Genomic DNA, 16,906 nt, shown 5'->3' on the forward strand with positions numbered 1-16,906 from the left:
TCCTACACTTGGCCTTGTTCAATCTCAGAGAACCTCAGAAAAAGTAAATCTGATACAGAGTCTAACTTTCTGATGTCCTGAGACATCACAGCAATTCATGTATGCGTATGTTGATCAACATTTGTTATAGACCCCAGCACATTAATGACTTCTCCCAACTCCTCTCAACTGCATTCTGAACTGAAGTAGTTTTTGTTGTCAGCTGTTAAAAAAAATTAAGGTAAGGGAGCACAGCTGGAAGAAAATACTGCTCCTCAGAGCCAAAACACCCTTTTGAATCATTCCCAATAAATAAAAGTATATTTTACAGCATGCAAAGTGCAAGTTTTTAAAGTAATTTGTGTCAAAAGTGAAGTTCCTTCTTCACGAGTGCTGTGGGAGTGGTTTTTTTCAGTTCAGACAGAGGAAATAAAGCCTTATCAGAACATCAATGCTAAGAATTCTGTTTCCTTTTCAGAGGTTTGTTGGTTGGTGCCAGACAACACCAAAGCCTGGTCTCACTCTGCTATTCAACTTAGAAAACTTTGTCCCAAATCAGATGTAAGAGGATGCAAACAAAACCACACTTGAGACTTTTTTCCTTTACGTGACCAAAATGAAGGAAGAGACTACTAAATTCAAGAAACTGGATTGCAGGATTCCTAACAGAACTGTAGTTCTAGTGAATACTTACCTCACAGGGAGAAAAATGTGAGGATGCATTGAAGTAACAGAGGAATAAAAAGATCAGTCTTCTGGTAAAAACCAAGAGGCAAAAGCAAACCACAGAAACGAACATGAAATGCAGTATGGAAAAGGCTCAAGAAGCACTGCAGGGAGGGGCACATACAGCAGGCTGCACAGCCTGGTGAGGAGAGGAAAACAGACAGCGAAAACAATGACTGAAATTACAGCCAATCTAACTACCAGAGCATTCTCCAGGCTGAACAAACCCTGACTTTGTAATACCCACAAAGAAATAAGCAGCAACCACAGCCTTCTGAAAACGTGCTTTTCTCTCAAGTATGTTTCTGCTTCACACAGAAGTACCACCAACCACAAACAGCTGGCAGGTGGTCTCCCATCTGCCTGCAGAAAATGGGGGGCTCTACACACTGAGCAATAAAAACACAGCCCAGCTTTCCACCAGCAGACTAACATCTCCAGGGCTTGGCTCCATCGTGTCATTAGGAGCTGGTCTTAGACTCATAGAATCAACCAGGCTGGAAGAGACCCCGAAAATAATCCAGTCCAACATAGCACCCAGCCCTATTCAGTCAACTAGACCATGGCACTAAGTGCCTCAGCCAGGCTTTGCTTGAACACCTCCAGGGACAGCAACTCCACCACCTCCCTCTGCAGAGAGATTGCACTCTCTCTGGGAAGAACTTCCTCCTAATATCCAGCCTATATCTCCCTCAGCACAGCTTCAGACTGTGTCCCCTTGTTCTATTGCTGGTTGCCTGGCAGAAGAGACCATCACCCACCTGACTACAGCCTCCCTTCAGGTAGTTGTAGACAGCAGTGAGGTCCCCCTGAGCCTCCTCTTCTCCAGGCTAAACACCCCCAGCTCCCTCAACCTCCCCACACTGGGCTGTGTTCCAGGCCCCTCAGCAGCGTCATTGCCCTTCTCTGCACATGTTCCAGCACCTCAACATCTCTCTTGAATTGAGGGGCCCAGAACTGGACACAGCACTCAAGGTGTGGCCTGAGCAGTGTTGAGTACAGGGGCAGAATAATCTCCCTTGTCCTACTGGCCACACTGTTCCAGATCAAGGCCAGGATGCCATTGGCTCTCCTGGGCACACTGCTGGCTCATCTTCAGCTACTCTCTACCAGTACCCCCAGGTCCCTTTCTTCCTGGCTGCTCTCAGCCACTCTGTCCCCAGCCTGTAGCACCATTTGGGGTTCTTGTGGCCAAAGTGTAGGGTCCTGCACTTGGCCTTGTTAAATCTCATCTTACTGGCCTCTGCACACCCATCCAGCCTGTCAAAGTCCCTCTGCAGGGCTCTCCTACCCTCCAGTAGATCCACACCTGCTCCTAGCTTGGTGTCATCTCTAGCTTACTGATGCTGGACTCAATTCCCTGGTCCATATCATCAATAAAGATATTGAACAGGACTGGGCCCAGCACTGATCCCTGGGGCACACCAGTAGTGATAGCTGCCAACTGGATGTGGCACCATTCACCACCACTCTCTGGGCCCAGCTCTCCAGCCAGTTCTTGACCCATATCAAAATGAATCTGTCCAAGCCACGAGCTGCCAGCTGTGCCAGGAGCTGCTTGTGGCAGACTGTGTGTAAGAATTCTTGGAGGATGCTTACACGTGCTGAGCTGACTCTTCACAGGAAGTCCCAACACTCAGTAAGATATGGCTTAAACCATCATCTCCATAGCTTGCAATTTGTTCAGGAGTGGCCCTCTGGTGAAGATATATCACAGATATCACAGAATCACAGAATGTGAGGGGTTGGAAGGGACCTCAAAGGATTATCCAGTTCAACCACTCTGCCAGAGCAGGATCACCTATACCAGATCACACAGAAATGCATCCAAGTGGGTATCTCCAGACATACTCCACAACCTCCTTGGACAGCCTGTTACAGTGTTCTGTCATCTTCAGAGTGAAAAAAAATACTCCTCATCTTTACATAGAACTTCCTGTGCCTCAACATCCACCCACTGCCTCTTGTCTTTGGGCATCACTGAGCAGATCCTGGCTCCATTCTTTTGACACTCAGCCTTTACATATTTATAAACACGAATGAGGTCACCTCTCAGTCTCGTCTCCAAGCTTCAGTCATGCTTTTACCTCATTTGACAGATTATATACACACACATACAGATATACAGACTAGAACTAGGAGACATCTTTCTGTAACAGGGAAGTTTAGCTATTTCAAATCATTCCAAGGAACAGAGGGGGAAAACCAAACTTTGTAATCATACTTTCTCTGCCTTTTATATATATATATATATGTTGGAATGGAACAAAGAGTTGCCACATTTATTATTTTTAAACTACACATAGATCATCTATCAGGCTAATTGAACTGCTGTTGTCATCATTAAGAGCAGCCACGTATTCAGAATGGCCCACTGACCCTGCAAAAAGGCTATGCTTGAATCCATGCATGTTAGCAAAACCTTAGAATTGAATAGGACTTCAACACTCAGATTGAAATGTAGTCCAAGCCACCCTTAAAATTCTCTCCCTAGAAATACCAATGTAAGTACGGGGGGGGGGGGGGAGGGAAGGAAAAGAGCAAAAACAAAGCTTGAACATAACTTGTCCAAATAAGCCTTTTCTCATGGGTCTAGCAAAGGAAGTGCAGTCAACCATGCCAGTATCTACCATTACCAAAAATGCTAACAGTAAAACATTAATCACTGCCACAGATGCTCATGTAACTTTGCTACAAGCCTTGAGGCTCACAGCTCTATGGAATGGATCAGGCTGTGGGGAATCAGGCAGGAAGCTACAACTACACTGAGTTTGCCCAATTCCAGGCTAGGGTAGTAGAAACCTGATGTGCCTTACCCATTGTTGAGATTACGCAGTGCCACAAAGTTCTCTTTCTTCCTTTCATCACTTCCAAACTATAAAATCATAGGATCATAGAATCAACCAGGTTGGAAGAGACCTCCAAGATCATCTAATCCAACCTAGTACCCAGCTCTAGCCAGTCAACTAGACCATGGCACTAAGTGCCTCATCCAGTCTTTGCTTGAACACCTCCAGGGATGGTGACTCCACCACCTCCCTGGGCAGCCCATTCCAATGCCAATCACTCCCTCGGGGAAGAACTTCCTCCTAACATCCAGCCTATACTTCCCCCAGCACACCTTGAGACTGTGTCCCCTTGTTCTGTTGCTGGTTGTCTGGGAGAATGGAAGTAAATTATACCAAATAGGGAATAATAAATAAATAAATGTTAAAACAACCCAAACAACTCACAGACACACACAAAACCAAAACCACCACACCCAGGAAGTCTCCTTCATTACCCAGCCGTGTTATTTTTGACTGGGAATCTAATACTTATAGGCAGACATGAGGAACACCAGCAGAAAACAAATGTCCCCCAATTCAGAAGAGGCAGAGGATCATTAAGTGAATAAAAATTTTAAGTTCTTCAGCTCTGTGACTGTGCTCTGTTTCAACCTCTGCCTTGAATATTTGATTTGCTCTACTGATGACAAAAATTGAAGTCCAAAAATCGAGGACCAAGCCTCTGCAAATTCAGTGGGAAACCCAACCTTGTATCTTAATGAGATGTGGAATTCAAACCCCATTTACAACAGACTCTTCAGGCTCACCTTGAGCCCATTTCTGTGGTAACTGGAAATCTCAGACTGAACAACAGGCCCAGGTAAACGCACCAGACATACACTGCTTGGTCCTAGAGGTAGTACAGTTTGGTGCCTGCCTCAACTCCATCTCAGAATCATAGAACAGAGAGAAAGCAGACACACAGGGATGCGAGGCAGCAGCGGGAGAATGTAGGTCACAGTAGGAGAGGGATTCTCTTAGAAATGAATGACACATGCTCTCTCATCCTTGAACTAATAGGTTATACAATTTGTGCTTCTCCTCTTGCCCCACTGTTCCATTTATCCACATGCTGACAAACAACTCAGGCTTCTCCTCTGTGGAAGCCTCCTGGCTGTGCAAAGGAGGGAGGAAAAAAAGAGAAAAGAAGCAATTTTTTAAAAACAACCTTCTCTCACCTTCTGAGAGGGTGAACAATTCCACTAGCAGAGCAAAAAAAGACACACAAAACTCCTCAAAGTTCATTGAGACTTCATCTTCAAGGTGTTCATTAATTGCCTTCTGGTTCTAACAACAGTACTTGTGTTACTTGGACCAACCCTTATAAACTCAGGAAGATTTGGGTTTAGCTGTCAGCTCCACCATCAATAATTGGTTACTGAAATGTTTATACTGCAAGGAATCCATTCTCCACTTAGAAAAGTTTTTCAACCTTATTCTTATAAACAACTCTGTGTTAAACCTACTCAAGCTCCAATTGTCCTCTTCCTCTAAGGCTTCTTTCACATCAAAGAGAAATACAGGCCATCAGAATTCCATGCTACTATTTCAGTGTCTCCAAGACACATCAATCAGATACACCTAACATTTGTACAAGATCATAGAATCAGGTTGGAAGAGACCTTCAAGATAGCCTGGAGAAGAGGAGGCTCAGGGGTGACCTCATTGCTGTCTACAACTACCTGAAGGGAGGCTGTAGCTGGGTGGGGGTTGGTCACTTCTGCCAGGCAACCAGCATCAGAACAAGGAGACACAGTCTCAAGGTGTGCTGGGGGAAGTATAGGCTGGATGTTAGGAGGAAGTTCTTCCCAGAGAAACTGATTGGCATTGGAATGGGCTGCCCAGGGAGGTGGTGGAGTCACCATCCCTGGAGGTGTTCAAGCAAAGACTGGATGAGGCACTTAGTGCCATGGTCTAGTTGATTGGATAGGGCTGGGTGCTAGATTGGACTGAATGATCTTGGAGGTCTCTTCCAATCTGGTTGATTCTATGATCATCCAGTCCAACCTATCCCCCAGCCCTGTCCATCAACTAGAGCTGATCATCTTAAAAACCAAGGCAAGTGCTCAGAAACTGAGTTTTATTCTCTCATGTTCACAGTTTCTCATTAACCCTGTCACATTTCAAGAAAACCCAGAAAAATAACAGATACCTGCATTGTAAAAGGACTCAAAGTCCTCTGGTACTTCTGAGAGATCCCAAGCACTCCCTGGATGAGAATTCTTCATTAATGATCAAACACTTGTGGCCTCTTCACCACCTTGTGATGTGGTCAGAAGCAAAGATTACTGTCACCATTTTCATCAACAGCGAGCAACCATTGCAACTTGAAAAGTTATGACACAGCTTGAAGAACTTCATGAAGATTGGTTTGGAAAGATGAGTGAGTGAGGTGACAGCCAACCAGTGTTCCATCACAAGAACATTCAAGGCCTGAAATATCCAGGCCTAAATATATGAACTTATGAAGCAGCTGTGAAGTCACACTAATGCTTTTAGATTCATTGATGTCTTGTGCCTAGAAATTTTTACACTCTTTGGTGACAGCTACTGCAGCACACTACATGTATCTAGGGTTTGCAATGCTTTCCACTGTCACACAGAATCACATAATCAATCAGGCTGCAAAAGACATCCAAGATCATCACAAGTCCAACCTATTGCCTATCTTTATCTAATGAACTAAACCATGGCACCAAGTGTCACATCCAGTCTCTTTTTAAACACTTCCAGTGATCATAACTCCACCACCTCCCAGGGTAGCCCATTCCAAGGCCAATCACTCTCTCTGTGAAGAACTTCCTCCTAACAACCAGCCTAAACCTGCCCTGGTGCAGCTTGTGATTGTGTCCTCTTGTTCTGTCACTGGTTGCCTGGCAGAAGAGACCAACCCCCACCTGGCTACAACCTCCTTTCAGGTAGTTGTAGACAGCAATGAGGTCTGCCCTGAGCCTCCTCTTCTCCAGGTTGAACAACCCCAGCTCCCTCAGCCTTTCTTTGTAGGGCTGTGCTCCAGCCTCCACATCAGCCTCATTGCTCGTCTCTGGACACACTCAAGCATCTCAACATCTTTCCTAAACTGAGCCTCACCATCTCCTTCTTTAAATTTTCAAGGACTTCCTCCAAAAGGAGGCTGTTGAACTAGACCATTATTCATCCCACTCATTCACCTACCTTATCTCACGACCCATCCCCTAACTGTGACTTACATTCTCTAGCCCTGAAAGCCCTTTTTCTGATTTAAGGAAGGCTTTCAGGGGTGCTCCTGAGTGCTTGACCTTTATGTAACTCCATACAAACAGAAGTAACATCCAACAGTTATGGTCTCCATGTATGCCAAGCATTTCCACAGTTTTGCAACAGGCCAGTGTTTTCTTGCTCATTTTTTCCAAGGCATTTCCACAGAGTGAGAAGCTGAAACCTGTCCATGTCTTAGTATCTTCAGTTTCCAACTTTCACAAGCACACCTTGAGTCAGTTTAAGTGTCATTCACCCCAAATGAGCCCATCAACATACTACTATTAAAACAATTGTACAGGGAGTCTGTTGAGTAAACCAGTAAGGGTTTTTTGGTGATGGTGGTGTTTGTTGGTTTTCTTTATCCTACCACTAAAAGATTTCAGAAGATACAGACATCATTTTTAGGGCAAGTCTTGTTTTTACCAGTTCATTTCTCTTCCACCATCTGAATATCTTTACCCCCCCAAAAAAATGCCACAATGTCTTGGCACATTCCCCAGTGTTCTGCAGTTTTAATGTAACTGTGTTAGTGAAAGTGCTCATATTTTGCTCTCTTACTTCACTCACTGAATTCATCAAATGAAACCTGAAACTGCTGAGGCTCATCTCAAGCACTTCAGTTTTACTGAATATTTTTATAACCATTTTTCCTCCTCTCTCTTCCTGCAAGAGTATGTAACAACCTCTAACAATTCTTCTTTGTGTTGATTTTGATTGTCTCACACACATTTGCCTGAGCTTCCCAACATCTGTTAAACCTGAGGGAACACTAACACAAAGGATCCTCAACACCAGCATGACTTTCTGCTTCATCATAGCCTGGATTTTCCTTGCATTAAGAGTGACTAAAATGGTCTCAACCTACACAGCCTTAGTTTAATTCACAGTAGTTGCTTGATTTTACACAAATTAGCCTTTAAGTGCCACTGTACAGCTATCAAATGATTTTAAACACTCAGGTACTTGCTTGATTGGTAGCAATTGACATCTGGTCTCCTTGTTTGGTTATTAGTTAAATCATGATTGAATATTGTATGTAGGCATCCACTGCAGGATCCCTAGTAGGGGAGTTTGTGGCTATGTTCAGATTACATCACTTATCCCATAAAAAACACTCTGTGCTCAGTTACCCTTAGCATATTTAAAAGCAGAGTACACAGAGTTCTTTTTCTGTCAGTATCTGGACACAGTTTTCCCATGCAGGACCTCAAACACATCTCTCTGAGGCCAAGGAGTATCTATTGACATCAACAGGCACTGGAACTAATCCTCAAATTCCCACTTCTGTAACACATTAGTTGCAAACCTCCTTCAGAGAATAGGGATAGCAACAACACGTTGCAGTGTAGCAAACAGCAAAGGCTGCTGCTGCTGGAAAAGCATGCAGGGCTCACAGAGCTGAAAGGATGAGCATCAACACTGTTTGTTGATTCTGGCACACAGGTAAGAAAGGAAGGACCTGACAACCCTGCGGTAGTGAAAAATGACTCTGCAGCGTGGAATTCATAATGAAAACACTGTCTGGCACCCTGTGTGCGTGGGAGGGCATTTCATGCTCTGTCAGGAACTCAACGCAATGACAATGAAATGTACTGATAGAAAGGTGTGTGGGAATGGGTGAATACTGTGCAACTCCTGGAAAACCTAAGTTTCATAAAGCATGATTTAAGACCCCCCCCCTATTTCTATGTAACGTAGTCACTCTTTTTTCAAGCACAATTCATCTGAATATAAGGAAAACTACTATTTTACTTGGGGAAAAAAAAGCCAACACTCATCTTGTAACAGCTGGTGTCAATGGTCACACAGAATATACATGTTAAAATCATACCCATGGCCTTTGCCTACTTCCCTCTCTCTTTACCTATTCTTTGTGCTGGTACTTAGCTTCACCTCTGATATCCATCTACATCATGTACGCCCTTCTTTCTCTCTAACCACTGAAAGATCAAAGAATCTCTGCAAAGCAGAGTACAAAGTTCAAGTCACATTTCCACGTGTTATGTCAAAGCAGCTGAAAACAGCTCATTTACCCCTAGCTATTAAACGCAAGTTTCACCACTACATCAAACATTTTGTAACTGCTATTTCACAAGGCTCTTACAAGTTTGATGACAGCTGCTGCTCCTACCATGCACATGGTTTTGCTGCTGTTTTCTCTAAAGGCTTTTTTATATACCTGTTTCCATCACCAGCAATTTCCCTTCAGTCTTGTTTCTCCCAAGGCACACTGATCATGTACAGTTGATACATTGCTCCTGTCCCTTCCACTGCATGCTTAAGTAGTCATTGAAATATGTCATATTAAGTAGAATATTCCATTTGTTTAAGACAACTTAAATAAACATTTCTTCACTAGCTCAATTCAAGTATTTAAAAGCACTAAATATGCAAGGCTTGTGGAGGCATTTCAGCTGAAGTTCATTTGCATCTGATCATTAATAAGCACCTGAGAACTTTTGACATCTCAAGACAACTTCCAGTACACACAGACGTGTTAGAGGCTTTAGATATTGCACACATTCATTCTATCACTCATTTGGTCAACAGTTTGGGAAAGTGGTTTTTTTAAACCTTGTTATCCTTTTTCTTTGTGCCTGCCATTATTTCAAGATTATACATATTTTGTACACAGTTAGAGAGAGGCATTTTTACAATTACTTGGATGCAGTAGCAGGAAAAATATCTGCAGCACTGATTTGCAGGAAAGCTGGAGATTTAGAACTGTATTGGAGTTGTAAGACATAGGTAATAATAATAGAAGGGAAAGCTGAGAAGCCAAGAGCAGTCTGAAAAAGATGACTTTTCTTACTCTCATGGCTGCTACTAGCAATCAGAGCTTCCAAAGTAATCAGTCCTGAAATCCCATGTCATTTCACAGCTAACTGCAAACACAACACAGTAAAAACCACAGCAGTTGCTCAGCCTAGGACTAACTACACATTTTAATACTGCTGTAATTTTCCCTTCCACCTCCTTGATGGCCTCAAGTTCACAATTGGTTTCTAGAGATGACTAAATGCTCATTCACAGAGGCTAGTAAAATACACAGATCAGCTTATCTAAATACAGTATAATGCAGCTTTGACTTGTGTGGCAAGCTTCCACACTAACATGCCATGAGAGCAGCTAAACTGCAGAGCCATTGCACACCCAGAAGTGGTTCCAACACAGCAACTGCCAATTGCACAGGCTTGCTTCCCTCAGTATCTCCAGCTCTGCACAAGTAGCTGTAACCAGACCACCTCACTGAAGAGACTCACACATCTGCGTCTTTTAAACTCATTGCTGCATTTTTCACTTGGTAGCTTTTCAAATGAGGTGTCAAAGGGCACTGATGAAGGCATGACTAGAGAAACCATTGCTTATAAGCATGGTCACCATCACTAAAACTGAAATATCAGTATGAAGAATAATTAGCCTGTTTGTGCTACTCTGTGGCAACAAACAGTGGTTTAAAAAGAAAAAAAAAAACCTATGGCTCTGCATCCAAATTTACTTTGGGAATAAACCAATATTAAGTATCATGGGTAGAAGACAGTATATTTAAAACTAATTACTTACATAAAACTGCATCCTACAGTAAATTCTGTTAAAATAACAATTTAAGAGCACCAGAGACAGATTTGTTCAGTTCAATTCAGTCTGAACTCAGAACTTGTTTCCTGAGTGTTTGGTGATGCAGAAATAACAGCAAATACTGCAAAATACCTCTTCAAAAGTAGACTGTATTTAAAAAAAAAACACACCACACCACCAGGCAACTGATGGGAAACTCCCAGCAATTAAACATGCAACATTAAAAAAAATATCTGCACTGGGCATAGGTCTCAAAGACTTCACAGAATCAAGCAGGTTGGAAAAGACTTTTGAGATCGAGTCCAACCTATCACCCAACACCTTCTAATTAACTAAACCATGGCATTAAGTGCCTCATCCAGTCTTTTCTTGAACACCTCCAGGGACTGTGACTCCACCATCCCCCTGGGCAGCCCATTCCAATGCCAATCATTCTTTCTGTGAAGAACTTCTTCCTAACATCCAGCCTAGACCTGCCCTGGTGCAGCTTGAGACTATGCCCTTTTGTTCTGTCACTGGTTGTCTGGGAGAGGAGACCAACCCCCACCTGGCTACAATCTCTCTTCAGGTAGTTGTAAAGAGCAATGAGGTCTCCTCTGAGCCTCCTATTCTCTGGGCTGAACAACCCCAGCTCCCTCGGCCTCTCCTTGCAGGGCTTAAAGCAAGCATTAATATACCTAACTTAACATTGCATGCCTTAAATAAGACAAAAATCAAACCAAACAAGTTTAATTCCTCTGCTACTTGCACCATGAAAACAAGCAAAAGGTATTTTTTTTAATAACCAATGCACCAAAATTGTTTAAAAAAAAAAACCACATTTTAAAAAGAAAGGTTTTGTCTTAAATATGATTTATAAGGACAAAGAAGCTCGACATAACTAAAGGAAATTTGGGATTACTAGATTTATCTCATTTTAGACTCAAAGGACTTAAAACTAGATGAAAAATCCAGGAGTATAAATTGTTGTTTTGGCTAACAGCAATCACTGCACCATTTCCAAAGTCAGATCACAACCCTGATTCACACTTGCACTGTTACAGCATCTTTGCCTCTACACCTGCTTACATGTAGAGCAGTGTACAAGGATTAGGTAATAAAATTAGGACCCCTTAAAATAAAAAAAAAGGAGTGATACTTGAAACATACTAAATTTGAATAAATAACTATTTTTGGTCCTACTTCAGGTAATTTTTAGAAATGTTCTTGTGAAATGAGGGTAATGATGCCCTATGACTCAAAAGCAGAAACTGAAGTTGAACTGAACATATGCTGGCAATGACAGATCAAAGATACGTAGGTGGTTGCAAACAATAGACTGGAAAAAGCTTTTACACATAGAATAACTAACCATAGACTCAGAGAATATAGTTCACACTGTGTAAATTAGAATAGTCTCATTAACCTACCATTGCTGTGGCACTTTTATAGCAGCTTAGGAAAAAAGCCCAACTGATTTAGAAACTATTTGTCCAAGAAAACCTGACAAGGGCAGATACAAGGGTGAGTTCTGAGCACTACAGACCAAAGAGGCATGCTCTGTGACACACAGTCTCACACGGAAGGGAATGGGAAAGCCAAGGCACCACTCAATGTGAGCTAGCTGTCCAAGCAATCCATTTGTTTATTAAGGGCATCAGACTTCAAGTTACAAAGCACATACTTTTCAGTTAGGGTGAAGTGAATGCATGCAGCATGCAACGTGGTACTGTTCATTAGCATTTCGTGCATCTAATATTTGAATATGCATAATCCTCCCTACTTGCAGTTACTGTTATAGCTGTTTAGTGCACCTAAGCATTGGAATTTGAATATTCCTCCTGTTTCCCTCCTGCTCTGCACACAGTCCCACAGAAGCTGTTTATCAGAAGGCTCAAGGACAAATTCCTCTGAGCTTCTTCACACACAGCGCTGTGGTTTACTGCAGTTCAGTATTCAGTCCTCACATCCAAAGCTTGATTGTACAAGCTTCTAGGGGCTCATGCCCCCTATTTTTCAGCCAGTTCCCAACAATCTCACAAGGTATTGGCCCAGGGTTTTCTATTCCACACTACTTACATCAAAACTGATCTCATCAGATAGCACTTAACCACAGTTTGACATCTTCACACATTTCATCTCTCTGTAACCCAGCATCTTTTAACCTATTTTTTTAATTCATCTATGCTTTCCACACCTTCAGAACTTTCCTGTTGGAGACTTCTCTCTGCCCTTTTTTATGCCTCCAATGCAAGCATAATTCTTCTGCTTTTCCTAATTCTTCCACACTGGTTCTTTTTTACCAACTGCTACAGTTAAAGATCAGTGTCTTCACTGGAAATTGTAAATAAAGTTTGAGAGAATTTGAGAGTACATCCCAAAGGAGGCAGACAGAACACAAGAGATCTATTTATCTCATTTCAGTGGTTTATGATTTTCCTATATAACCTGAGGTTCAGTGTTCTTGCTTGCTTCCTTGCTTTTGCCACTGTCTCTGCCTTTGGCCTTGCCTGCTCTGTGCCAAACATCACTTGGGTCACACCACAGTAGCAAGATAAGGCAACTTGGCCTTGGCTACAGTGTCCAAGGGGTGCCTGAGCCTTGTCCAGGGTGGGTAGTTGGGCTGTCGGCTAGCTGTATACATATATATGTGTTTATGTAGGTTTATTACCTTTTATAGTTAACCTATTTTTGTAAATAGTAATTTCCTTTTACTTCCATGTTGTAAGCAATTTACCTCGGGGGTGAGGCAGGGTAAATCCCAAACTCTCAGTGGTGTAAACCCATCACAACAACAAATGTTCACCCATTAGACACTACTTCTATGCCACACCTAGCATCAAAGTCTTTTATACTCAAGCAGCAGAGCACAGGCATTATTCAGGATGTGATTTACAGGACTCCTTACCTTTCCAAAATCTCTCACATCAAACAAGTCGAATGCTTCAAAAAGTTCACTTTTCTTCATCCCAAATATTTCACAACATGCCGAAAGGAAAGTCCTTATGTTCTTCAAGCAAAGAAACTAGGGGAAAGAAAAGAAAAACACTGAGCATCAAGTGTGTCAGTTAACAACCTGTGTGCTCACTGTGGTCACACATACATCACTAAATTCCTGAATGAAATTATTGCTCAAGTCAGCACTTGGATTATGCTGTGATCTTCCACCAGTTCTCATCTGCCCATAACAGATCCCTTTTGACACAAGGCTTTTAACTTCATTCATAGAATCAACCAAGTTGGAAGACACCTCCAAGATCATCCAGTCCAACCTAGCACCTGGCCCTATCCAGTCAATTAGACCATGGAACCAAGTGCCTCATCCACTCTTTTCTTGAACACCTGCAGGGACAGTGACTCCACCACCTCCCTGGGCAGCCCATTCCAATGGCAAATCATAATGGGTAGGTATGAACCAGGTGGAGCTGAAGCCTCCACCCTTCCCTTCAGATGGGGCAGACGATGCTGGGCTCCATACTGGGCCGCTCAAGAACAACACTGCATTTAAGCCAAACTGCTGTTATGCCTAGCAAAATCTGCAAAATTAGTCTTGCTTGCTCCAGCAATATCACAGGCTTCTACAGTTTCACAAAAATTACCATTTTCAAGTTAAAAATACAAAGTGGGAAGGCTAAGTGATATAAAACCTGTGTGCTGCTTCCACCATGACACTGGCACCAAGACCTGGGTTGGAAGTGCACAGGCTTTTAAAACAAGATGGCATATGCAAAGTGATTAGTGTGTTCTGATAAGATTTTTCCCCAGGTTTTGGGTTTGTTTTTTTTTTCTTAAAAGCCATCAAGGATGAACAGGCTTGTCCAACATGTTTGTCCAGCAGATTCCAGGCCTTCCAGTATCTGCAGGGGGCCTACAATCAATCTGAGGAGGGACTTGTTAGGCTATCAGGTAATGATAGGACTAGGGGGAATGGAGCAAAGCTGGAGGTGGGTAGGTTCAGGCTGGTCATGAGGAGGAAGTTGTTCAGCATGAGAGTGGTGAGAGCTTGGAATGGGTTGCCCGGGGAGGTGGTTGAAGCCCCATTCCTGCAGGTGTTTAAAGCCAGGCTGGATGAGGCTGTGGCCAGCCTGATCTAAGGTAGGGCATCCCTGCCCATGGCAGGGAGCTTGGAACTAGATGATCCTTGTGGGCCCTTCCAACCCTGACTGATTTGATGATTCCACTTGAATACAAATTTACTTCCTTGACACTGAAATTCTCACAACCACAGACAGCTTTTTTCCCTCACTGGCAAACTCAGCTGTCTTTTTAAAGCCTCTGTTTTGAGTTTAGATTAGTTAGTGCCAGTGCAAAGAAAGCTTACAGCTGCTCTAGGTTGTTTACCTCTATAGAGAGCAAGATATTAAGAGAGAGACAGGAGCTGTCATGAGCCTAATATCTGGCCTAGATTTATTAAAGAGCATTTGAGTGAGTTGCACTTAGCTTCTTAATATAGCTACAAGAACTGTTCACTGTATCAGCACAAATTAAATACCCTTCCCCATCGGAGAAATTCCTCCCATTATTAACAAAGGTCTCCTACAAGAGAAGGCCAAGATAGTAGCTTTTTTATTCCAACCAGATTCCCTTCACATCTGAAGGGAATTTTGTGACTGTTATGTTTAAATTCGCGTTACTATGAGTTATACACAAATAGATGGGAGAGCACATTACAAGATACAGTTTTCTCTAACTCACATTTTAAAGGAAACGTTGAAGTATCTAAACTGTAAATAATAATACTGGAATATTCTAATAGAGACACTGAAGACCAATGTAATCCTACTATAGAATTACAGAATCAACCAGGTTGGAAGAAACCTCCAAGATCATCCAGTCCAACCTAGCACCCAGCCACCCTTTCCAGTCAACTAGACCATGGCACTAAGTGCCTCATCCAGTCTTTGCTTGAACACTTCCAGGGACAGCAACTCCACCACCTCCCTGAGCAGCCCATTCCAATGCCAATCCCTCTCTCTGTGAAGAGCTTCCTCCAAACATCCAGCCCAGACCTCCCCTGGCACAACTTGAGACTGTGTCCCCTTGTTCTGATGCTGGTTGCCTGGCATAAGAGACCAATCCCCACCTGGCTACAGCCTCCCTTCAGGTAGTTGTAGACAGCAATGAGGTCTGCCCTGAGCCTCCTCTTCTCCAGGCTAAACACCCCCAGGTCCCTCAGCCTCTCCTCACAGGGTTTGTGTTCCAGACCTCTCACCAGCTTTGTCTCCACCATCTTCTTTTTTTTCAGTTTAGCTGAGCAACTCATGATACAGAACCCATCAATTTCCTCTTGCAAAATAATTGAAATGCTTATTACTAAACTATGGAAGTAAACACAGTAACTACAAGGATAAAATTGTAAGATTTTTAAATGTTTGTATTTATATATACTCGTTTTGCAATAGGACATCTAAGGAAAATTAATATTTGACAAGAACTCATTTTCTGCTAATCTCAGGTTGAAAAAATCCTATTTATTACTCAAAGTTTTTCAAAACTCTATAGCACAATCATCTAAGGATGCAATTTTCCACAATGAAAACAAAGATCTTTATCACTATTCTTATGGTATAAGTGCAAATCAGCAGAAGAAACCTCCAAATGAAAAGGAGAGAGCATACACCTAAATTCAACCAAGGAAGAACAGGCACCATCAGTCTGCAGTCTCTCATTAGTAAGCACAGTCCTCAGGATGTTTGGAAACCTACCACTTGAAGGTGTTTTCTTTTCGAAGAAAAGAATTATGCTTCAGCATAGCACAAGGGAGATCATCAAAGGCACAAAGAGCAGTTGGGTACCCGGGTCCATCAGAGATGCAAGGAGAACTAGAGATCTCTCACCTGGTTTTATCTGCTAAAGTCTCCTCCACAGGGCATGCCTTTCACTATGAAAACTGATTTCTCTTCATTATAGTATCCTGTAACTTTAAAACATTCTCTTGAAAAGTTATTGCTGCCTTTTTTCCCTCTTTTTGCATTAAATGGCTCTATCAGGAGATGGCAATGCAGAAGTCCTAATATATGTGGATCAGTAAAAATATTGCAGTAGGATAGTGTAAGCCAAGAATGTGAAAAAGTTTACTCTAGTGAAAAACAGAGCTTGTATTTGGCTCAACTCCAGACACACCAGAAGAGGAGAGCACACCCAGTCCCTTGAGACAGGCTGGCAAAACCACAACCTGTTGGGGTTCAGGACCATGAGAATTTTTACTCTTAGCATCTGTAGATTAGTAAGACATCCCTAAAGCACCCTCACGTTTCACAGTGTAAGTAGTTTACTACAAACCAATAAATTGCCATTGTATGGCTGACAAAAGAGTACAACTCTTGTGATAAACCACGGTGATTGTATGGAACAGACTGGAGTTTCATGGCCTCTGGTGCATTCTGCACTGAATTTTATAACAAAAACAAGTCAGTAAAGGGAAAAAAGTATACTATCTTCATTAGGACTGTATTTGTCTGAACATAAAGCAGAAAAGAGTGGGCAAGCCAAATGACACTAAGTTCTCTAGAAAAAGCATGCTGGTTTCTGCCATAATATCTACAGCTTCACAAAACGTGAAGCTTTTTCAACAG

General features: G+C 42.5%; 1 protein-coding gene across 7 annotated transcripts in view; it reads right to left on the reverse strand.

The window, feature by feature from the left end:
• VAV3 (vav guanine nucleotide exchange factor 3) overlaps positions 1-16,906 on the reverse strand; it is a 184,219-nt gene that overhangs the window by 140,665 nt on the left and 26,648 nt on the right. For all 7 annotated transcript variants that reach the window (XM_064147095.1, XM_064147093.1, XM_064147094.1 and 4 more), the window contains exon 2: positions 13,240-13,356. In XM_064147095.1, the coding sequence (XP_064003165.1) occupies positions 13,240-13,356 (117 nt within the window). The remainder of the gene's footprint in view (positions 1-13,239; positions 13,357-16,906) is intronic.

This window comes from Pogoniulus pusillus, chromosome 8, assembly GCF_015220805.1.
Source record: "Pogoniulus pusillus isolate bPogPus1 chromosome 8, bPogPus1.pri, whole genome shotgun sequence".
NCBI classification, from domain to species: domain Eukaryota; kingdom Metazoa; phylum Chordata; class Aves; order Piciformes; family Lybiidae; genus Pogoniulus; species Pogoniulus pusillus.